Consider the following 24,485-nt stretch of genomic DNA (forward strand, 5'->3'; position numbering starts at 1 on the left):
GCACTTTACCAGCAGTGATTGGATAAAAGTTATATCCAACTACAAATTATGTGAGATTCTTTTTATACCATGTTTAATACTTCACAACCGATGTTTTACACTGTTTTTATATAGGACTCCACTTTATTTTTACTTCATCATGGTAATACAACCAGAAGTCTCTGTGGAGACTGTAGCTCTACTGGTTTGTACTTTAAACAAAGGAAGAGAAAAGTGCCAGTTGGGACTTGAAATTTACAGAATTTTCCAATATATTTCTATGTAAAACTTTGATCGGCCATTGTGGCCCTGCCCTACCCCCAGGGGTCATGATTTGAACAAACCTGAATCTACACTACCTGAAGATGCTTACATATAAATATAATCATTCATGCCTTTGCTATGCTTGAGAAGAAGATTTTTAAAGAATTTTCCTATATACATGTATTTCTACGTAAAACTTAGATCGGCCATTGTGGCCCCGCCCTACCCCTAGGGGTCATGATTTGAAAAAACCTGAATCTACACTACCTGAGGATGCTTCCCTATAAGTTTCATCTTTCCTGGCACTGTGGTTCTTGAGAAGAAGATTTTTACAGAATTTTTCTACATATTTCTATTTAAAACTTTGATCGGCCATTGTGGCCCCGCCCTACCCCTTGGGGTCATGATTTGAAGAAATTTGAATCTACACTACCTGAGGATGCTTTCCTATAAGTTTCATCTTTCCTGGCAAAGTGGTTCTTGAGAAGAAGATTTTTAAAACATACCATCAAATTTTCACTATTTCTCAATTATCTTCCCTTAAATAAGGACGTGGCCCTTCATTGGAAAATTCTATGTGAGACATGACTGCAATTTGTTGCAAATATATAACCAGAAGTCTCTGTTGAGACTGAAGCTCTACTGGTTTGTACTTATAGCAAAGGAAGAGAAAAGTACTTAAGCAGTTGGAAATTGAAACTTTTCAACAGCAATAAATAGAATAATGATCCTTGATTAAGTCTCTTTATGTTCTTAGTGCAGTCTACTTGCATGCCACATTTATATTATAATCAGACTAAAATTGTATTTGGAGTAGCATTTTGAAAGAATTTCACAGAAATTTCTATTTTTAGTAACCATGGCAACACCGTTCATCGAAATCAAAAACCGATACACAGAATTATGTATCTTATTGTAGTCTACTTGTGTGTCAAGTTATATTGAAATCAGACTAAAACTGTAGAAGGAGTAGCATTTTGAAAGAATTTCACAGAAATTTCTATTTTTAGTAACCACGGCAACACCGTTCATCGAAATCAAAAACTGATACACAGAATTGTGTATCTTAGTGTAGTCTACTTGTGTGCCAAGTTATATTGAAATCAGACTAAAACTGTAGAAGGAGTAGCATTTTGAAAGAATTTCACAGAAATTTCTATTTTTAGTAACCACGGCAACACCGTTCATCGAAATCAAAAACCGATATACAGAATTACGTATCTTAGTGTAGTCCACTTGTGTGCCAAGTTATATTGAAATCAGACTAAAACTGTAGAAGGAGTAGCATTTTGAAAGAATTTCACAGAAATTTCTATTTTTAGTAACCACGGCAACATCGTTCATCGAAATCAAAAACTGATATATAGAATTATGTATCTTATTGTAGTCTACTTGTGTGCCAATTTATATTGAAATAAGACTAAAACTGTAGAAGGAGTAGCATTTTGAAAGAATTTCACAGAAATTTCTATTTTTAGTAACCACGGCAACACCGTTCATCGAAATCAAAAACCGATACACAGAATTATGTATCTTATTGTAGTCTACTTGTGTGCCAAGTTATATTGAAATCAGACTAAAACTGTAGAAGGAGTAGCATTTTGAAAGAATTTCACAGAAATTTCTATTTTTAGTAACCATGGCAACACCGTTCATCGAAATCAAAAACTGATACACAGAATTGTGTATCTTAGTGTAGTCTACTTGTGTGCCAAGTTATACTGAAATCAGACTAAAACTGTAGGATGAGTAGCATTTTGAAAGAATTTCACAGAAATTTCTATTTTTAGTAACCACGGCAACACTGTTCATCGAAATCAAAAACTGATACATAGAATTATGTATCTTAGTGTAGTCTACTTGTGTGCCAAGTTATATTGAAATCAGACTAAAACTGTAGAAGGAGTAGCATTTTGAAAGAATTCACAGAAATTTCTATTTTTAGTAACCAAGGAACACCGTTCATCGAAATCAAAAACTGATATATAGAATTATGTATCTTATTGTAGTCTACTTGTGTGCCAATTTATATTGAAATCAGACTAAAACTGTAGAAGGAGTAGCATTTTGAAAGAATTTCACAGATATTTCTATTTTTAGTAACCACGGCAACACCGTTCATCGAAATTAAAAACAATGTACACATGTATAATTAGTTTTAATTATATTAAGGAATAACTGTCTTATTCTTTGATTTCATGATGTGATCAATCGATTGGCTTGCGTGATAATTTGCATAAACACTGCACAAGCCAATCGATTGATCATCGTCATGAAATCGAAAAATTTGACAGTTATTCCTTATATTTACATTATCTTGATTCTGCCAATCCACGTGCTACAAGCCCTGCTTCTGTTTATCTATTTGTCCCGCCCTGCAGTGATTTTTTTAACCGCTCCTATTGATGAACCTGTACATTGATGGAGAAATAGAGTGCATTGACTATTTGTAATTCAATTTATCTCAGACAAAGACATTGGAAATGTTAATATTAGACAATCATAGCCTTTTAATGAGGTCAATCCTAAGATATATAGACCTTAGAGAAAGCATATTGACCGAGCACGAACATGCATATTTCTGCTATCAAAATTCTTCTTTACCAGTGCTTGATAATTATGCCCATGGAACAAATTGGATTCCTCTCATAACATTAACGTTTGTTACAGATTGCTGTAAAGTATATGATGAAAAAATAACTTTTTACTTGATTTAACATTTTTAGCTCTGAAATTTTCTGAGGACTCAAGATGCATTAATTGACAAAGACTGATGATTCTAATTAAATAAGTACCTGAGATATTCAAAAGTAGGTCACCATGACTTTTTGGTCAACATTCTCTAAAAACCCAAGATGCATCATCTGACAAAGTTTGACGATTCTAAGCCAATTAGTACCAGAGATAATTAAATATAGCCATCAAATGTCAAAAGTAGGTCACAGTGACCTACTTTTTGGTCGACGTTATTCAAAAACCCATAATGCCTAAATTGACAAAATTTGATGATTCTAAGCCAATAAGTATCTGAGATATTCAAAATTAGGTCACCGTGACCTACTTCTTGTTGGACATTCAATGAAATCCTAAGATGCCAAGTTTGATAATTGCGAGCCAATAAGTATCAGATATAATTAGATATAGCCATAAAATGTCAAAAGTACGTCACAGTGACCTACAGTGTCTGAAATAATTTTTGTCACCATAAAATGTCAAAGAGCATCAACTGACGTCATAGGCCTTAAAGTGTCCAAAATATGCCTTCAAATCTGAAAACAAATCCCCGCAAAATTTAAAAAGTAGGTCACCGACCTAATTTTGAGTTAACGTGATGTGAAGTCGTAAAAACCCAAGGTGCCTAAACTGACAAAGTTTGATGATTCTAAGCCTTTGGCTCAGAAGAGCTAATAAAGGGAGAGAAAAGTAGCAGTTGGGACATAAAACTTTTATAAAAGCAATAAATAGAATAATGATTATTGATTAAGTCTCTTTTTGTGGCAAGATTGCACTAAGACTACAACTGTAGGAGTAGCTTTTAATAAAAGTTAACAGAACTAGGAGGAGAAAGTTCACAGAAATTTCTATTTTAGTAACCATGGCAACACTGTTCATCGAAATTAAAAACCCATACAGAGAATTATGTATCTTAGTGTAGTCTACTTGTGTGCCAAGTTAAATTGAAATCAGACCAAAACTGTAGGAGGAGTAGCATTTTAAAAGTCACAGAAATTTGCATTTTAAAAGTATTTCACAGAAATTTCTATTTTTAGTAACCATGGCAACACTGTTCATTGAAATCAAAACCCGATACACAGAATTATATACCTTAGTGTAGTCTACTTGTGTGCCGAGTCATATTGAAATCAGACCAAAACTGTAGGAGGAGTAGCATTTTAAAAGAAACTCATAGAAATTTCTATTTTTAGTAACCACAGCAACACCGTTCATCGAAATCAAAAACTGAAAAAAGAATTATGTATCTTAGTGTAGTCTACTTGTGTGCCAAGTTAAATTGAAATCAGACCAAAACTGTAGGAGGAGTAGCATTTTGAAAAATTGTTTACAGACGGACAGACAGCTAGACAGACGGACGACGGACGCATTACTATCGCATAAGCTCTTCTGGTCTCTGACCAGTAGAGCTAATGAGATAGCCCCGTGGGCTATTTCATTCTCCTGGTTAGTTTCGCACACTGCGCCGATAATTCATCTGCACGGAATTATATACCTTAGTGTAGTCTACTTGTGTGCCGAGTCATATTGAAATCAGACCAAAACTGTAGGAGGAGTAGCATTTTAAAAGAAACTCATAGAAATTTCTATTTTTAGTAACCACAGCAACACCGTTCATCGAAATCAAAAACTGATATACAGAATTATGTATCTTAGTGTAGTCTACTTGTGTGCCAAGTTAAATTGAAATCAGACCAAAACTGTAGGAGGAGTAGCATTTTGAAAAATTGTTTACAGACGGACAGACAGCTAGACAGACGGACGACGGACGCATTACTATCGCATAAGCTCTTCTGGTCTCTGACCAGTAGAGCTAATGAGATAGCCCCGTGGGCTATTTCATTCTCCTGGTTAGTTTCGCACACTGCGCCGATAATTCATCTGCACGGATGTGTATTTATACCGTAATATGGCAATTTTAGAGGTATTGGGCTTTGAAAAAATAAACTTACTAATTATCTCCTAGACCAACCTAAATGGTCAACTTGTTTGAAATGTGAATATACATTTAATATGCGACATTTGTTTTCGTCGTACTCTCTATATTAATTAGAAGTAACTAGGCTACGACAGCGAAACAGCACAAAAGAATGGTAATGAACTGAGGTTCACAGTTTGGTAATTCTTTACACTAATTCTTTCGTCTATTTAAATGAAAAAGAAATCCCTAGGCCAGAAATACAAAAAAATAGGGAAAAATTGGGATAATTTGGTGCTTTTCCAACAAATTCCCACAGGGTCCAATAGTAAAATTTGACAACTTTTGAAATGGCCCCCTAAGAAATTAGGATGGTAAACATTCAATTTTTAAATCTTAAAACAATAAATATAACAGTAACAAGAGGCCCATGGGCCACATTGCTCACCTGAGCACTGTGGCTGGGAAAAAGTAGAAATTGGTTTATCATTGAATAGTTTATATCCAAAAGTAGTCCCATGACCAATCATGGCTTTGCTATTCTTGATAATATGATTTTAAAGAATTTTCATATATATGTCTATGTGAAACTTTGATTGGCCATTGTGGCCCCACTCTATTCCCGGGGGTCATGATTTGAACAAGAGGCCCATGGGCCTTATAGGTCACCTGAGAATCATGCAACAACTTTCAAATGATAGAATTTGGTTCATGTTTTAAGATAGATGTTACAGCATTCACAATTTTGAAAGAGGCTGGCACCATTGCTAATCATAACTATGAACTTAGCTATTGCTTACTTTAGTAACTTAGCCTCCTTAATACCCATAGGCAGGGTAGGGGAACAAAAAATGCATATCAACTAATGAGTAATATTCAGCAATAATCAGAAGTGCCCCTACCACACATGAACCCCTGACCCTAGGTTCACACATTGCACAATTTTTGAAAAGGCACACTTGATTATCAAAAATGTTTGATAAATACCAAGGAGCAGATTTCAAACAATTCATTTTCAGTATTTAAGTAGAGCCCCCCCCCACCTTTATGGCATCCCTGACCCAGGGGCCTCGAAATTCACAATTCTGGAAGAAGAACCCCTGCACATCATAACTATATAGGTAGTTTATCAGCTTATTACCCAATTACCCAGGAGCAGAGAAGAAGATTTTCAAAGAATTAATGTATTTTCACTACATAATCATTATAGAGCCCCGCCCTAACACCCTGACCCTGGGGCATGAAATTCATAATTTTGGTAGAGGCATTCTTGCTCATCATTACTATGTACTTAGTTAGTTTATTTTATACCTAGAAGCACAAAAAAGATTTTCAAAGAATAAATGCATTTTTCACTATATGATCAATAGAGCCCCACCCTAACACAAGAACCCCTGACCCTGGGGCCTTAAAATTTACAATATTAAAAAAGGCACTCTTACTCATCATAACTATGAACTTAGTTAGTTTATTCAATACACAGGAGCAGAGAAGATTTTCAAAGAATAAATGCATTTTCACTTTATAATCAATAAAGCCCCACCCTAACACCAGAACCCCTGACCCTGGGGCCATAAAAATCACAATTTTAGTAGTTAGAGACACTCTTTCTCATAATTACTATGTACTTAGTTAATTTATTTAATACCCAGAAGCAGAAAAAAAGATTTTCAAAGAATTAATGCATTTTCAATATATAATCAACAGAGCCCCACCCTAACACCAGAATCCCTGACCCTGGGTCCTAAAATTCACAATTTTATAAGAGACACTCTTATTCATTATAACTTTGTACTTACTTATTTTAATTACTACCCATAAGCAAAGAAAAAGATTTTCAAACAACTAATGCATTTTTCACTATATAATCAATAGAGCCCTGCCCTAACACAAGAACCCCTGACCCTGGGGCCCTAAAATTCACAATTTTGGTAGATGCACTCTTGCTCATCATTACTATGTACTTAGTTAGTTTATTTAATACCCAGAAGGAGAAAAGAAGATTTTCAAAGAATTAATGCATTTTCACTATATAATCAATAGAGCCCCGCCCTAGCACTAAAACTCCTGACCCTGGGGCCATAAAATTCATAATTTTGGTAGATGCACTCTTGCTCATCATTACTAGGTACTTAGTTAGTTTATTTGATACCCAGGAGCAGAGAAGAAGATTTTCAAAGAAATAATGTATTTTCACTATATAATCATTATAGCCCCACCCTAGCACTAGAACCCCTGACCCTGGGGCCATGAATTTCACAATTTTGGTAAAGGACTCAATGCTGATAACAATCATGCCAACAGTTTGACTGCTTGTTGTCCAGGAGTAAAGAAGAAGATTTTTAAAGATTGCACTAATTTTAGTGGTTTTGGCCCCACCCTCCAGTCCCCAGGGGGGCAGGGACCACGAAATTCATAATTTATGTTCCCCTTTACTCATAGATGCTATATGCCAAAACTGGTTGAAATTGGTTCAGCGGTTTCAGAGAAGAAGCTGAAAATGTACAAATGTTAAAGCATGACACACGTTGCACGACGAACGACGACAGACGAAAACGGATAGCAATAGGTCACCTGAGTTAATCAGGTGACCTAACAAACTTGATTCTACACTACCTGAGGATGCTTCCATATAAATATGATCAATTATGGCTTTGTTATTCATGAGAAGAAGATTTTTAAAGAATTTTCCTATATATTTCTATGTAAAACTTTGGTTGGCCATTTTGGCCCTGCCCTACCCCTGGGGGTCATGATTTGAACAAACTTGAATCTACATTATCTGAGGATGCTTCCAAATAAATATGATCAATTATGACTTTGTTATTCTTGAGAAGAAGATTTGTTAAAGAATTTTCCTATCTATTTCCATGTAAAACTTTGGTTGGCCATTTTGGCCCCACCCTACCCCCGGGGGTCATGATTTGAACAAACTTGAATCTACACTACCTGAGAATGCTTCCATTTAAATATGATCAATTACGGCTTTGCTATTCTTGAGAAGAAGATTTTTAAAAAGAATGACTGCACTTAAGCTATGAGAGTTCGATCCCGATGATTTATGCAAAATAAAATTCCAAAACTCATTAAATTTATGTTTTATAGATATTAAACAATATCTTAAGAGCAGGTTTTGGTATACTTTTGAGACAGGGGTCTAACAGTTTTGTCTCATTTCTATTGTTATTCATATGCATACCAGTTTTCAACGACTTCGTGTACATCGAGCCGCAACTTGGCCATTTTTCTTATTTGCACACAATGTGTATTTTAACTTAAATTTATACATATCCAAAGGACAATGTTGGCCAAGTTGTGGCTCATATCTAATTTAAAAAAAATGTCCCCAAACTAGGGTTGAGATAGCTACTAAATTAACCGGTCATCGAGCATCAACGATTGATATTATAATCACCTTACTCACTTGACATTCTGCTGTTGGATACGCTAACACTTTCATTGAAAATTTCATTGTGTTTAAGTCTCTGTTGTGACAGTATCTATCGTACTTCCAGCTTCAAACTATGGGAGATTTTTGTGCAAATTTTAACAGGGTTTGAAGATAATATGTCTCTTATTTAACTTTATGCTTTTCATTAGGGGTGTTTTGAAAGAATTCTGGTGTTGATAGTGTCATTAGTAAGTACATGTACAGGCTTATGTCGCTTTTGTGTTATGGTCTGCAGAGCGATACGTTCCCCATCCCTTAGCATTAGAATCATTTAATAATTTAATAATTGTGCACCATAAAATCAACACAATCTCTCTCTTCCCCATTTAAATTCGTAGTGCGAAAAAATCATATGTGCTAATATTTACATTCCACAACCATGCGGTTTAAATGTCTCCACCTATTTGCGAATACCTTAGATTCGAAATGGTCCCGTTCAAATTTCCAGAATTTAAGGCTTATGCATGTTCTTTTCAATGGCATTATCTGTAATTATAGAAATATGTTTGAAAAAAATTATATAAATAAATATCAAAAGCATATGCTTGCACATTAATCATAGATTAATTTAGCGATATATTGTAATGTTAAGATTAAAATGAGTAGACGAAAAGGTTCCAAATGACGTTCTAAGTGCACTCATTCTTTCCTATATATTTCTATGTAAAACTTTGGTCGGCCATTGTGGCCCCGCCCTACCCCCCGGGGTCATGATTTGAACAAATTTGAATCTATACTACCTGAGGATGTTTCCCCATAAGTTTCATCTTTCCTGGCACAGTGGTTCTTGAGAAGATTTTTAAAAGATACCACCAAATTTTCATTAATTCCCAATCATCTCCCCTTGAATGAGGGCGTGGCCCTTCATTTGAACAAACTTGAATCCCCTTGACCCAAGGATGCTTTGTGGCAAGTTTGGTTGAAATTGACCCAGCGGTTCTTGAGAAGACATCGAAAATGTGAAAAGTTTATAACAATGACGAAGATGACGACAAGGACAGACAACGGACAAATTGTGATCAGAAAAGCTCACTTGAGCATTTGGCTCAGGTGAGCTAAAAACTAATTATCAAAAAATTATCAAATTCCCTAGGGCAGAAATAATTAGACTCAGCCTCGTTAAATTTATCTTACCCAGATTTTCTCTAAAAATTATCTTACCCCCTTCTGAACAAGATAGTCAGAATGGCTGAGTGCACCAAGATATGCCACCATTTGTAGTGGATAGTCATATGTATCTCGTAATGTTGGTTTTGGCTTTGAAGAGGTCTTCCAGTCAATGACACAAGGACTTCCCCTGTAAATGAACATCAACGTATATGATAAGGAAATATCTGTTTTCAGTATGATCATTAAGTAATTGATATATGCCAAATACTGTTCTATATGTAAAATTTTTAGACTGTTTGAGGCCCGTGTCTGATAATTTTACATATAGAATAGTATGAGGCATATATCTTACTTAAAAAATTGCCATTTAAATGTCCAAAAGTTACCTGGAGGAGTCTGGTATCCATTGTTTTCTACCCGTCTAATAAGTAGATAAGAGAAATGAGACGGTAAAAACACTGAGTGCATGAACTCTTTTTTTTATTTAATTCATTCAATGGCGGTCGTTTACATAAGTAAGACAGGGGTCCAGTGGTGAGGGTTTTTTTTTTTATTTTACATTTTTTATTTATTATGTGCATAAATTGACATTAGCACAGACATAATGTGGGACAATATTATTACCATCACCATGGGAAGTAAAAATGTGGATTTTTATTCTGAAGTTTTAGTTTAAAAATGGAAATTCTCAGGTTTTAAAAGTGCGGCCGTTAGGGAACTATATAACCTTATAAAATTAGGAGATTTGCAGATTCTTTCTCAGAAATGGATTTAAATTCGCTTATTCAAAGTGCTGTATCAAAAACACTTTAAAAGAGTGGAAAGTATTAATTTGGAGGAAGGTTTAAATTCAAATTTTTTCAAGGATTTGCAGCACCTTTATTTTTTCTCATGGATTTGTAGCAACTTATTATGTTCCCCAAACGGAGTTTGGGAACATATTGTTTTTACTCGGTTTCTTATTATTATTATTATTAAGGTCTTCCGACTTCCTTCGGAAGACCTTATTGTTTTCCTTCTGTTTTCTATTATTAGGTCTTTCCACCTTTCTGTGGAAAGACCTATTGATTTTCTTCTGTTTCTTATTATTATTCTTCTTCCGCTGATTTTTTGTTTCGACATTTATCGAAAAGACTTTTTGTTCATCGTAAAGGTCATTAAAAGTTAGGAACAAATTTGACCAAACGCGTATGAACTATGTCCCCTTTCGAAGTTATCACTACTCCTCCGAAACCGTAAATCGCAGAGACATGAAACCTTCACTAATGTCTTTGACTCCTTGAGGGGACTCAGGAATCTATTCATTGCGAAAGTATTTGGTGACCCCTTCAATGAGTTATAGCCCCTGAAAGTTTTTGAATTTTACAAATAATCGAATGTTTTCAAAATAAGAAGTCGTAGAAACATAAGACCAACTGCATAAGATTCATTAACCGTTGACCTTTAAATTCATGTAAAGGTCAAAGGTCAAGGTCATTCCATAAATGAGAAATTAAGTTTTTTTTATATCTCTTTTGTCTTTCAACATATACTTAATGTCTTTGCATCATTAATATGTACTCTTTAAGCTATTTCAAAGATTTTATTCTTGTTCCTTAAGATTGACCTTATTAAAAGTTATTGCCCCTTGAGTGAAAAACATTGTTATTGCTACTTCTTCGAAACCGTAAAGCGCAAAGACATGAAACCTTCACTAATGTCTTAACAGACTTTAGGCACAACTTTCCAGTGCGAAAGGATCTGATGACCCCTTAAATAAGTTATTGCCCTTTAACACTTTTGCGCTTAATATTAAATCTTATAACTTTTAAACTATAAGTCGTTCATGCATGGGGTTAATTGCAATATGACCCTTGACCTTTGACCTTGAATATTTCATGAAGGTCAAAGGTCAAGGTCATTTCCAATTTTTAAAAAAATCTTTCTTTTTTTTTTCCATTTTTTTAAGCAATTTTTTGTTTCTTTTTAATGAAATTTAATTTTAAGGAGATAAATATTAAATGAAATTGAAATTCAAAGAAGGTGGAAAGACCTCTAATTGTTCGAGAACAATTAGTCTACTAGTTATTATTATTATTATTATTATTCCACTTTTCATAGTACAGGTCATATCTCTGCTGTGCGTGGTTGAATTTAAACGATTTTTTCAGGGATGATGCATCGTGTTAATATCTCCAGGGGTGTCCCTCACTTTTTTGAAATTTACTTCTGTTTGCGTTTTTTAGGGAAATTTGTATTTTTTAAATGGAATTTTGTTGCAAAAAAATCTCGAGAACGACAGTAGATATGAAACTGAAACTCACAGACGTGATAGAGTATCGAATGTAGATGTGTTGATCAACCTTCATTTTTCGTCGTTCTGACTTCTGCTCACAAACGGAAGTGAATTCAAAAAGTCTAATTTTACAACTTTTTTGTTTTTCAATATTTCTCTTTGGGATTCACAGGGTTGATAGAGTATCTTTCAAGAATTCCGAATATGTTTTCAATATTTTCTTGTGTGCATTTGTTGCAAAGATATGACCGATCCAAACTTTGTCACACTGTCGGGGGTTCGAATCCCGCCGGGGGCAGTTGAAAATTTTTTTCTTTGTTTCTAACTTTTTTCAGTTTGAAATGACTTTTCTCTCTTTTAAAACATGTATTGAGGATTTTGCCGATATTTTAAAGCCGGATTATTGAAAACACACCTTTGTCTGTAACTTTTTTTTATTTCTCAATGGATTTGCAAATAGTTTTCAAGATTTCAATTCAGCATAATGAGGGCACTCTAAACATTATGGTCCGTGGGGTCACTTTTTGACCCCTTATAGAAGTTTCAGAGACTTGAAAAATTAGTACTTTTAGAGCTCTCTTCATTTTATAGCGTAATTAGAGTTATCGTTCTTTGCACGGTTGGTGAGCGTAGAAAGAGAAAGTAAGGTTTGGTCCTGTTAGGTACGTAGCTAAACTTTTTCAACCAGCGCTCTGCTAGACTGGCCATGTATCCCATAATGGTTCCTTTCATTTTGCTACTTCGAATATCACATCAAACATGAGAGATCTCAGTGTTTTAAGATATTTGAGCGGGACTTTAGTACGAAACTAAAATAGCTGCTACCTGAAATGCGTACAATTAAATTCGCGGGTGGATCCTGAAGTGTTTCGTAGACAGACTTTCATAAATTAAAGTCAAATCATGTCAACTTAGAATGTACAGGGGGAAAAAAAAACATCAAACCCATTCCATGATACAACAAGAGGCCCATGGGCCATATCGCTCACCTGAGCACTGGGGGTAGGAAAAAGTAGAAAATGGCTTATTATTGTAGAGTTTAAATCCAAAAGTAGTCCCATGACCAATCACGGATTTGCTATATTTTAGAAAAATTTTTAAAAGAATTTTCCTATATATATCTTTAAAAACTTTGGTTGGCCATTTTGGCCTCGCCCTACCCCCGGGGGTCATGATTTGAACAAACATGAATCTACACTACCTGAGCTTGCTTCCATATAAATATGATGAATTATGGCTTTGTCATTCTTGAGAAGAAAATTTTTAAAGAATTTTCCTATATATTTCTATGTAAAACTTTGGTCGGCCATTTTGGCCTCGCCCTACCCCCGGGGGTCATAATTTGAAGAAACTTGAATCTACACTACCTGAGGATGCTTCCATATAAATATGATGAATTATGGCTTTGTCATTCTTGAGAAGAAGATTTTTAAAGAATTTTCCTATATATTTCTATGTAAAACTTTGGTCAGCCATTTTAGCCCCGCCCTACCCCCGGGGGTCATGATTTGAACAAACTTGAATCTACACTACCTGAGCTTGCTTCCATATAAATATGATGAATTATGGCTGTGTCATTCTTGAGAAGAAGATTTTTAAAGAATTTTCCTATATATTTCTATGTAAAACTTTGGTCAACTATTTTGGCCCCGCCCTACCCCCGGGGGTCATGATTTGAACAAACTTGAATCTACACTACCTGAGCATGCTTCCATATAAATATGATGAATTATGGCTTTGTCATTCTTGAGAAGAAGATTTTTAAAGAATTTTCCTATATATTTCTATGTAAAACTTTGGTCGGCCATTTTGGCCATGCCCTACCCCCGGGGGTCATCATTTGAACAAACAGGAATCTACACTACCTGAGCATGCTTCCATATAAATATGATGAATTATGGCTTTGTCATTCCTGAGAGGAAGATTTTTAAAGAATTTTCCTATATATTTCTATGTAAAACTTTGGTCGGCCATTTTGGCCTTGCCCTACCCCCGGGGGGTCATGATTTGAACAAACATAAATCTACACTACCTGAGCTTGCTTCCATATAAATATGATGAATTATGGCTTTGTCATTCTTGAGAAGAAGATTTTTAAAGAATTTTCCTATATATTTCTATGTAAAACTTTGGTCGGCCATTTTGGCCTTGCCCTACCCCCGGGGGTCATGATTTGAACAAACTTGAATCTACACTACCTGAGGATGTTTCCCCATAAGTTTCATCTTTCCTGGCATAGTGGTTCTTGAGAAGAAGATTTTTAAAAAATGCCACCAAATTTTCATTAATTCCCAATTATATCCCCTTGAATGAGGGTGTGGCCCTTCATTTGAACAAACTTGAATCTCCTTCACCCAAGGATACTTTGTGGCAAGTTTGGTTGAAATTGGCCCAGCGGTTCTTGAGAAGAAGTCGAAAATGTGAAAAGTTTACAGACAGACAGACGGACAGACAGACGGATGCCGGACAAAATGTGATCAGAAAAGCTCACCTCAGGTGAGCTAAAAAGCATATTTTTCAAGATGAATTAATTCTAAATAAAATTAAAATAAACTAGTGCTAATTGTAACGGGGACCGTTACAGATGTTCCCCAAACGCTCTCCATCTCCCTTTTGGTGCCATATTCCCTGTAAGCTTCATTAATTAAGACAAACTTTATGCATTTGAGACTTTAACAACGTTCACCCAGAAGGGTACCAAGTTCATTCAAATTTTAGCATTGCACACGTGCGCATGTGAATGCATGTGCGTAATGACCATATCATCTTGTCTACACAACCTATATACTTAAATATACTAAATATTAAAGTATTTAATCCAAAAGTACTAAAAAATATGCTCATTCAATTGTATTTTTGATTTTACTCATTTCACGTGCACGCACGTGCATACATGAGCATGGTGACATACCTTCTCTTAGAAGTCCATTACATCTATCTATGTTCTAAATCCCACTCCGTTTGGTTGAAAACCATGGGAGTTATAGCTGATTAAAGTTTCAGCCAATCAGATTGCTGCGTACGTTCACGCACGCGTATGGATGTGCAAGGTGATCATACCTTCTTGTTGAAGTCCATTATATCTATCTATGTTCCAAATTTCATCCTGTTTGGTTGAAAACTAAGGGAGTTATAGCTATTTAAAGTTTCAGCCAATCAGATTGCAGTGCACGTACACGCACGTGTATGGATGTGTATGGTGACCATACCTTCTTGTAGAAGTCTATTATATCTATCTATGTTCCAAATCCCATCCTGTTTGGTTGACAACCAAGGGAGTTTTAGCTATTTAAAGTTTCAGCCAATCAGATTGCAGCGCTCGTGCATGCACGTGTTTTTCATGAAAATTGTAATATATCTTGTTGTAGGATATCCTAATGCATAGCTATGTTCAAAATTTCAAAGGATTTCATCAAAAAACAAGAAAGATATTGAGACTTTAGTTTTAGCCAATCAGAGTGAAGCGCACGTGCATGCGCTTGAGATCTTGCTATTTTGACCATGCTATCTTGTCTATACTACTAATGTATCCTTACATTATGAGTTTCAAAAAATTTCATCAAAAAATAGAAAAGTTACGGCAATATCCATTATATTGGTCATTTCACGCGTTGCACCTGCGCGCTCTTGCAAGCACGTGCGCCCAAAATGACCTTCGTTTGGCAACTCTACATAACATGCCTACTGACCCTAAAAAAGGTTTCACCTAAGTCGGATGTGTAGTTTACAAGATCACTCATGGACAAAATTTTCCCAGGAAGAAGAAAAATAATAATAAGAATAACTAGTGTTAATTGTAACGGGGACCGTTACACATGTTCCCCAAACGCTCCCCACATTCCTTTTTGTGCCTTATTCCTGTAAGATTTCTTTTTTCTATTTGCTCAGTATCGAAGAATTTGATTTAAAAATGGAAAAAGTTACTAACAATGATATCAACTATATATCATTTAACGTTTTGCATGCGCGCGCACGTTCATACATATGCAAGATGACCATGACATGTTGGCTAAATGATTTACATATCTTTATATACTGAGAATCGAAAGAAATTAATCCAAATATATATGTTACCATTTTTTAAGTATATTATTCATTCACGCATGCGCATGTACATGCACGTCCTTGCATTCAATTTTTATAGTATCATAATGTGGGAATCCATTATACCTATTCATATTCTAAATTTCATACCGTTTTCTTAAGAACCAAGAAAGTTATAGGCGTTTAAAGTTTCAGCCAATCAGATTGCAGCACACGTGCATGCACGTGCTTTAATGAAAATTCTTATTTATCATAATGTAGATCTTCATAATGTATGACTATTTTCAAAATTTCAAAAGATTATGACTAAAAACAAGAAAGATATTGAGATTTTAGTTTCAGCCAATCAGAGCGAAGGGCACGTCCATGCGCGTGTCTTCTTGCTATTTTTACCACGTCATCTTGTCTACGCTACTAATGTATCCCTACATTATAAATTTCAAAAGATTTCATAAAAAAAATAGAAAAGTTACGGCTATATCCATTATATTGGTCATTTCACGTCTTGCACGTGCGCGCTCTTGCAAGCACGTGCGCGCAAAATGGCATGTTGACAATGTCATCTTATCTACATTTATAATATGTCTATATATTATAAATATCAAAGCATTACATCGAAAAATGTAAAAGTTACGGCAATTTCAAGTATATTGGTCATTTCACGTGTTGCACGTGCGCGCTCTTGCAAGCACGTGCTCGCAAAATGACCTTCATTCCACAAATCTACTTAACATGCCTACTTACCCTAAAAAGGTTTCCCCTTAACCGGATGTGTACTTTACAAGATCATTCGCAGACAAAATTTTCCCGAGAAGAAAAATAATAATAATAAGAAGAAACAGAGTAAAAACAATATGTTCCCCAACTTCGTTTGGGGAACATAATAATAACTAGTGCTAATTGTAACGGGGACCATTACAGATGTTCCCCAAACGCTCCCCAACTCCCTTTTTGTGCGTAATTCCTGGAAGACTTTTTAAAAAATATGCTCAGTATCGAAGGATTCCATAAAAGATTTATAAAAGCTATAATGATGTCAACAATGTCATTTAACGCATTGCACGTGCACGCACATGCATTCACATGCAAGATGAATATGGCATGTTGCCAAAACCATTAACATATCTTTATATCATAAGAATCAATTTAAAAAATCATAAAAATATGAATGTTACCGTATTTCAAATAAATTGGTCATTTTGCGCATGCACGTGCATGCATGCATGTCCTTGCATTCAAATTTGATGGTAGCATAATGTAGGAATCTATTATACCTATTCATATTCTAAATTTCATCCCTTTTTGTTGAGAATCCAGAAAGTTATAGACATTTAAAGTTTCAGCCAATCAGATTGCAGCACATGTGCATGCGCATGCTTTCATGATAATTTCTATATATCATGCTGTAGATCTTCATAGTGTATGACTATGTTCAAAATTTCAAAGGATTTTGTCAAAAAACAAGAAAGATATCGAGACTTTAGTTTCAGCCAATCAGAGCGAAGCGCACGTGCATGCACGCGAGATCTTGCTATTTTGACCATGTCATCATGTCTATACAACTAATATATCCTCAAATTATGAGTTTCAAAGCATTTCATCAAACAAGAGGCCCAGGGGCCACAGCGCTGACCTGAGCACATCGGGCTTGAATTTACTCCCCCCCCCCCTTTCCAGGCGTTCATCATTTGAACAAACTAGAATCTACACTACCTGAGGATGATTCCATATAAATACCCCGGGTATCACTAATCATAGCTTTGAAGTACTTGAAAAGAAGATTTTAAAAGGTTTCCCTATATATCCGTATGTAAAACTTGGGTCGGCCATTTTGGCCCCACCCTATCCCCAGGGCCAGGGGTCATGATTTGAACAAACTTGAATCTACACTACCTGAGGATGATTCCACATGAGTTTCATCTTTCCTGGCCCAGTGGTAATTGAGAAGGATTTTTAAAAATATTTCCTATATTTTCCTATGTAAAACTTGGGTCAGCCATTTTGGCCCCATCCTTGCCCCGGGGGTCATGATTTGAACAAACTTTAATCTACACTACCTAAGGATGATTCCACATGAGTTTCATCTTTCCTGGCCCAGTGGTTCTGGAGAAGAAGATTTTAAAGATTTTTCTTATATATTCCTATGTAAAACGTTGGTCGGCCATTTTGGCCCCATCCTTGCCCCAGGGGTCATGATTTGAACAAACTTGAATCTACACTACCTGAGGATGATTCCACATGAGTTTCATCTTTCCTGGCCCAGTGGTTCTGGAGAAGAAGATTTTTAAAGATTTTTCCTATATATTCCTACGTAAAACTTGGGTCGGCCATTTTGGCCCCACCCTATCCCCAGGGCCGGGGGTCATGATTTGAACAAACTTGAATCTACACTACCTGAGGATGATTCCACATGAGTTTCATCTTTCCTGACCCAGTGGTTCTGGAGAAGAAGATTTTTAAAGATTTTTCTTATATATTCCTATGAAAAACTTGGGTCGGCCATTTTGGCCCCACCCTTGCTCCAGGGGTCATGATTTGAACAAACTTGAATCTACACTACCTGAAGATGATTCCACATGAGTTTTATCTTTCCTGTCCTAGTGGTTCTTGAGAAGAAGATTTTTAAATATTTTTCTTATATATTCCTATGTAAAACTAGGGTTGGCCATTTTGGCCCCATCTTTGCCCCGGGGGTCATGATTTGAACAAACTTGAATCTACACTACCTAAGGATGCTTTCACATGAGTTTCATCTTTCCTGGCCCAGTGGTTCTGTAGAAGAAGATTTTTAAAGATTTTTCCTATATATTCCTATGTAAAACTTGGGTCGGCCATTTTGGCCCCACCCTTGCCCCGGGGGTCATGATTTGTACAAACTTGAATCTACACTACCTGAGGATGCTTCCACATGAGTTTCATCTTTCCTAGCCCAGTGGTTCTGGAGAAGAAGATTTTTAAAGATTTTTCCTATATATTCCTATGTAAATCTTGGGTCGGCCATTTTGGCCCCACCCTTGCCCCGGGGGTCATGATTTGAACAAACTTGAATCTACACTACCTGAGGATGCTTCCACATGAGTTTCATCTTTCCTGGCCCAGTGGTTCTGGAGAAGAAGATTTTTTAAAAATGCCATTAATTTTTAACAAATTCATGATTATCTCCCCTTGGGAAAGGGCGTGGCCCTTCATTTGAACAAACTTGAATCCCATTTACCCAAGGATACTTTGTGCCAAGTTTGGTTGAAATTGGCCCAGTGGTTCTTGAGAAGAAGATGAAAATGTGAAAAGTTTACGACGACAACAACGACAACAACGACAACGACAGACAAGTACAAATTTTGACCAGAAAAGCTCACTTGAGCCTTCGGCTCAGGTGAGCTAAAAATATAAAAGTTACACCTATATCTATTATATTGGTCATTTCACGTGTTGCATGTGCACGCTCTTGCAAGCACGTGCGCGCAAAATGACCTTGATTCTGCAAATCTACATAACATGTCTACTGACCCTAAAAAGGTTTTACCTACATTGGATGAACAGTTTACAAGATCACTCCCGGACAAAAAAGTACCCAGGAAGAAGAATAACTAGTGCTAATTGTAACGGGAACCATTACAGATGTTCCCCAAACGCTCCCCAACTCCCTTTTGGTGCCATATTCCCTGTAAGCCTTATCAAATAAGACAACATCTGTGCATTTTTGACTTTAACAAAGTTTTCCAAAAAGGATACCAATCATATTCAAATTTTAACATTGCATGCGTGCCCATGTGAATGCACGTGCGTAATGATCCTATAAACTTGTCTACACTTTCTATATATTTAAATATACTTTATATTAACGCATTTAGCCCAAAAGTATTAAAAATCACTCATTCAAGTGTATTTTTAATTTCACTCGTTCCAAATGCACGCACGTGCATGCACGTGCATGCACGTGCATGATGACCATACGTTCCTGTAAGAGGCCCTTATATCTATCTATGTTCTAAATCCCATCCTGTTTGGTTGAAAACCAAGGGAATTATAGCCATTTCAAGTTTCAGCCAATCAGATTGCAGCACACATGCATCCACGTGATTTCAAGATTTTTTTCCTAAATCATATTGTAGAATATAATAATGCATGACTATGTTTTAAATTTAAAAGCATTTCGTCAAAAAACAATGCTATGCCATGATTAGGAATACAGGTATAGTTTTTGTCATGTCCGTCCTCCACCCTTCCATCTGTCTTTCCATCGAGCTCAAAGAAACTTTCTAGATATTTTTATCAAAGTTCATATGTTGACTGCAGCAATATTTTTTGACCTTGACTTTCCTTTGACCTTCACTTAACTTTTCTTAAAATTAGTGTTTAGCTTTATTTTAAAGAAACCATAATGATTCTAGTTGTGTAATGAAACTTCACATGATGATATGTACTGATGTAAGCTTTACAATGCTTCACTCTTTTTTTACCTTGACATTTCCTGTGACCTTGATCTCACTTTTCTAAAATTAATGTCTTAGACTAAATCAGTTTTGAATAAACAATTCAAGATATATTTATCAAACTTCATATGCTAATACATACTGATGAGAGCTATTATTGCATTAACTTATTTTGACCTTGAATTTTCTTTTGACCTTGACCTCACTTTTTAAAATATGTGTTTATCTAAGTTTTAAATAAACCATTAATTATATTTTTATCAAACTTCATATGCTAATAGTAAATTCACACTGATGTAAGCTTTTCAACTAGAACAACATTTTGACCCCAACCTTTCCTTTGACTTCTCTTTTCTTAAAAAAAAGTGTTAAGCTCAGTTTCATTAAATCATTCAAGATATTTTTATCAAACATAATATGCTGATATGTATTAGTGAGAGCTATTCAGCTGCATCAAAAACTTCATCTTGCACATTCCTGTGACCTTGATCTCCCTCCTCTTTAATTTGTATTTTGCTTAGTTTTAAAGAAATAATTTAAGACATTTTTCTGTTTAGCATGCACTTATACATAATTTGATGAGAATTTATTATCTATATCCAATCTATTTATATTTTAGTTTCAATTCTGAAAAAACTGTTTAAGATATTTTCATCAAACTTTATACACTAATACAAATTTTCATGTACCATTAGTAATACACATCTGGCGGGACATTCATGTCCTATAGACATATTTCTAGTTTTTCAAATCATCACTTCAAAGGCTAGGGTCAGGCCACAATTAGGGATCAAAGTTTTATTTAGGAATAAAAGGAAACACATCTTCAAAATTCTTCTTTTCAAGAACACGAAGAGCATGATTAATATGGAAATATTCTCAAGAGGTGTAGATTCAAGTTTGTACAAATCATGACCCCCAGGGTTAGGGAGGGGCCATATTTTTCCTGCCCCTTTTTGCAATCTGCATGAAAATTCAAATTTTGAAACCATTTTACACATACGCAACACAAACCAATCATTTTCTAAATGATCATGGTTTAAAGCTATTGCAGCATAAGATAATAGGGAAGTTCTTGAAAGCAGGGTGATTAAACATATCAAATATATGTAAAAAAAAAAAAAAAAAATTCTACCCCGATTTGACACCCCCCCCCCCCCCCCCCGGCAAAATGAAAATTCCGAAACCTTACTGCACATCTACATGACACCACCAACCATCTCTTAAAAGATGATTAGGCTGCTGAGTAAAATATAGATGGAGTTCAGGGAAGACTGGGCTTTTTGCATAAAAAACATCATTCTTCGACCTCCATTTGACCCCCCAGGGCAAAATCAAAATTCCGAAACCTTACTGCACATCTACATGACACCACCAGACATCTCTTAAAAGATGATTAGGCTACTTAGTGAAATGTAAGAGGAGTTCAGGGAAAACGGTGCTTTTTACATAAAAAAAACATCATTTTTCTACCCCCATTTGACCCCCCAGGGCAAAATCAAAATTCCGATACCTTACTGCACATCTACATGAAACCACAAACCATCTTTCAAACAAGAGGCCCAAGGGCCTTGAATCGCTCTTCTGACAAATTGTACAATCTATCACTTCTATTAGAAGCCTCCAACTCTATTAGTATCATAAGACCCAAAATGCATCAACTGACAAAGTTTGATAATATTTAGCCAGTTAAGACTGAAGATATTATAATTATAAAATACCATAAGTTGGTCACAGTGACCTACCTTTTGACTGAAAATTTCTGAGGACTCAAGATACATTAATTGACAAAGACTGATGATTCTAAGTAAATAAGTACCTGAGATATTCAAAAGTAGGTCACCATGACCTACTTTTTGGTCGACCTTCTCCAAAAACCCAAGATGCATCATCTGACAAAGTTTGATGATTCTAAGCGAATAAGTACCAGAGATAATTAAATATAGCCATTAAATGTCAAAAGTAGGTCACGGTGACCTACTTTTTGATCGATGTTCTCAAAAAACCCAAGATGCCTAACCTGACAGTTTGATGATTTTACGCCAATAAGTACCTGAGATATTCAAAAGTAAGTCACCGTGGCCTACTTCTTGGTCGACATTCTATGAAACCCTGTGATGCCTCAACTGACAAAGTTTGATGATTCCGAGCCAATAAGTACCAGATATAAATAAATATAGCCATAAAATGTCAAAAGTAGGTCACAGTGACCTACTTTTTGGTCGACGTTCTCCAAAAACCCAAGGTGCCTAAACTGACAAAATTTGATGATTCTAAGCTAATAAGTACCTGAGATATTCAAAAGTAGGTCACAGTGACCTACTTTTTGGTCGACATTCTCCAAAAACCCAAGATGCCTCAACTGACAAAGTTTGATGATTCTTAGCACAAATGCCAGCAAAAATCAAGAATCATAAATATATTTTAAAGTCCTAAGATGCATCAACTTACAAGATTTGATGATTCTAAACCTCCCAGTGTCTGAAATAATGGGATTAAATGTTTTCAAAAGGATAAGTCATAAAATTCAAAAAGTAAGTCACAGTGACCTACTTTTAAGTTGACCTTGTTCAAGATGCCTCAACTGACAAAGTTTGATGATCATAGGCCTTAAAGTGTCCAAAATATGCCTTGAAATCAATTTGAAGACAAATGCCCGAAAATTTTTTAAAGTAGGTCACTGTGACCTAATTTTGAGTTAACATGATGTAAGGTCCTTAGATTCATCAACTTACAAGATTTGATGATCCTAGTCCTTATAGAAAGGAAAATATATACGTTTTTATTAATTGTTAATTTAGGTCAACTTTGAAGTGACCTTCAGACCACGCCCTTTTCCCCAGGGTAATTCCCCGTGCAAATTTTAATCTTCGACATATCCTGATCCTTGTATGTAAGTTTGGTGAAAATCTGCCTGGTGGTTCTGGAGGAGAAGATTTTTTAGAAACCAGTACTTTTGGTTTTGTTTTCCTGATTATCTCCCCTTGTTTAAGGGTCCTTATCCTTATTTTAGTACAAATGGTAGCCCTTGGGCCAAGGATACCCTGTGACAAATTTTGCACTGATTGGCCAAGGGGTTCTTGAGTTATGGCCCATATTCTAAAGTTTATGCACACCGCACAGATGTTCTTAGTGTAGTCTACTTGCATGCCACATTATGATATAATCAGATAAAAACTGTATTTGGAGTAGCATTTTGAAAGAATTTCTAAGAAATTTCTATTTTTAGTAAAAAGACAATAATGTTCATCAAAGTCAAAAACCGATATACAGAATTGTGTATCTTAATGTATTCAACTTGTGTGCCAAGTAATACTGAAATCAGACCAAAACTGGAGGAGGCGTAGTATTTTGAAAGAATTTCACAGAAATTTCTAGTTTTAGTAACCACAGCAACACCGTTAAATCCAAAACTGATAAACAGAATTATGTATCTTAGTGTAGTCTACTTGTGTGCCAAGTTATATTGAAATTAGACCAAAACTGGAGGAGGAGTAGCATTTTGAAAGAATTTTACAGAAATTTTTTAGCAACCACGGAAAGAATGTTCATTGAAATCAAAACACCAAAACACAGAATTATGTATCTTAGTGTAGTCTACTTGTGTGAAAAGTTATATTGAAATCAGACCAAAACAGGAGGAGGAGTAGCATTTTGAAAGAATTTCACAGAAATTTCTAATTTTAGTAACCACGGCAACACCGTTCATCGAAATCAAAAACCGATACACAGAATTATGTATCTAAGAGTTACTTGTGTGCCAAGTTATATTGAAATCAGACCAAAACTGTAGGAGGGGTAGCATTTTGAAAGAATTTCACAGAAATTTCTATTTTTAGTAACCACGGCAACACCATTCATTGAAATCAAAAACCGATACATAGAATTATATATCTTAGTGTAGTCTACTTGTGTGCCAAGTTATACTGAAATCAGACCAAAACTGTAGGAGGAGTAGCATTTTGAAAGAATTTCAAAGAAATTTCTATTTTTAGTAACCACGGCAACACCGTTCATCGAAATCAAAAACTGAAATATAGAATTATGTATCTTAGTGTAGTCTATTTGTGTGCCAAGTTATATTGAAATCAGACCAAGACTGGAGGAGGAATAGCATTTTAAAGAATTTCACAGAAATTTCTATTTCTAGTAACCACGGCAACACCGTTCATTGAAATCAAAAACTGATACAGAGAATTATGTATCTTAGTTAAGTCTACTTGTGTGCCAAGTTATATTGAAATCAGACCAAAACTGGAGGAGGAGTAGCATTTTGAA

At 35.4% G+C, this 24,485-nt stretch overlaps 1 protein-coding gene across 1 annotated transcript in view; it reads right to left on the reverse strand.

Annotated features, from left to right (window-relative positions):
- Positions 1-24,485, reverse strand: part of LOC134283442 (mitochondrial genome maintenance exonuclease 1-like) — a 125,017-nt gene that overhangs the window by 62,566 nt on the left and 37,966 nt on the right. Inside the window, exon 3 of the mRNA XM_062765893.1 lies at positions 9,507-9,642. Coding sequence (XP_062621877.1) covers positions 9,507-9,642 — 136 coding nt within the window. The remainder of the gene's footprint in view (positions 1-9,506; positions 9,643-24,485) is intronic.

This window comes from Saccostrea cucullata, unplaced genomic scaffold, assembly GCF_032062105.1.
Source record: "Saccostrea cucullata isolate Sc308-1 unplaced genomic scaffold, CSIRO_AGI_Scuc_v1 ctg3163, whole genome shotgun sequence".
Lineage (NCBI taxonomy): Eukaryota > Metazoa > Mollusca > Bivalvia > Ostreida > Ostreidae > Saccostrea > Saccostrea cuccullata.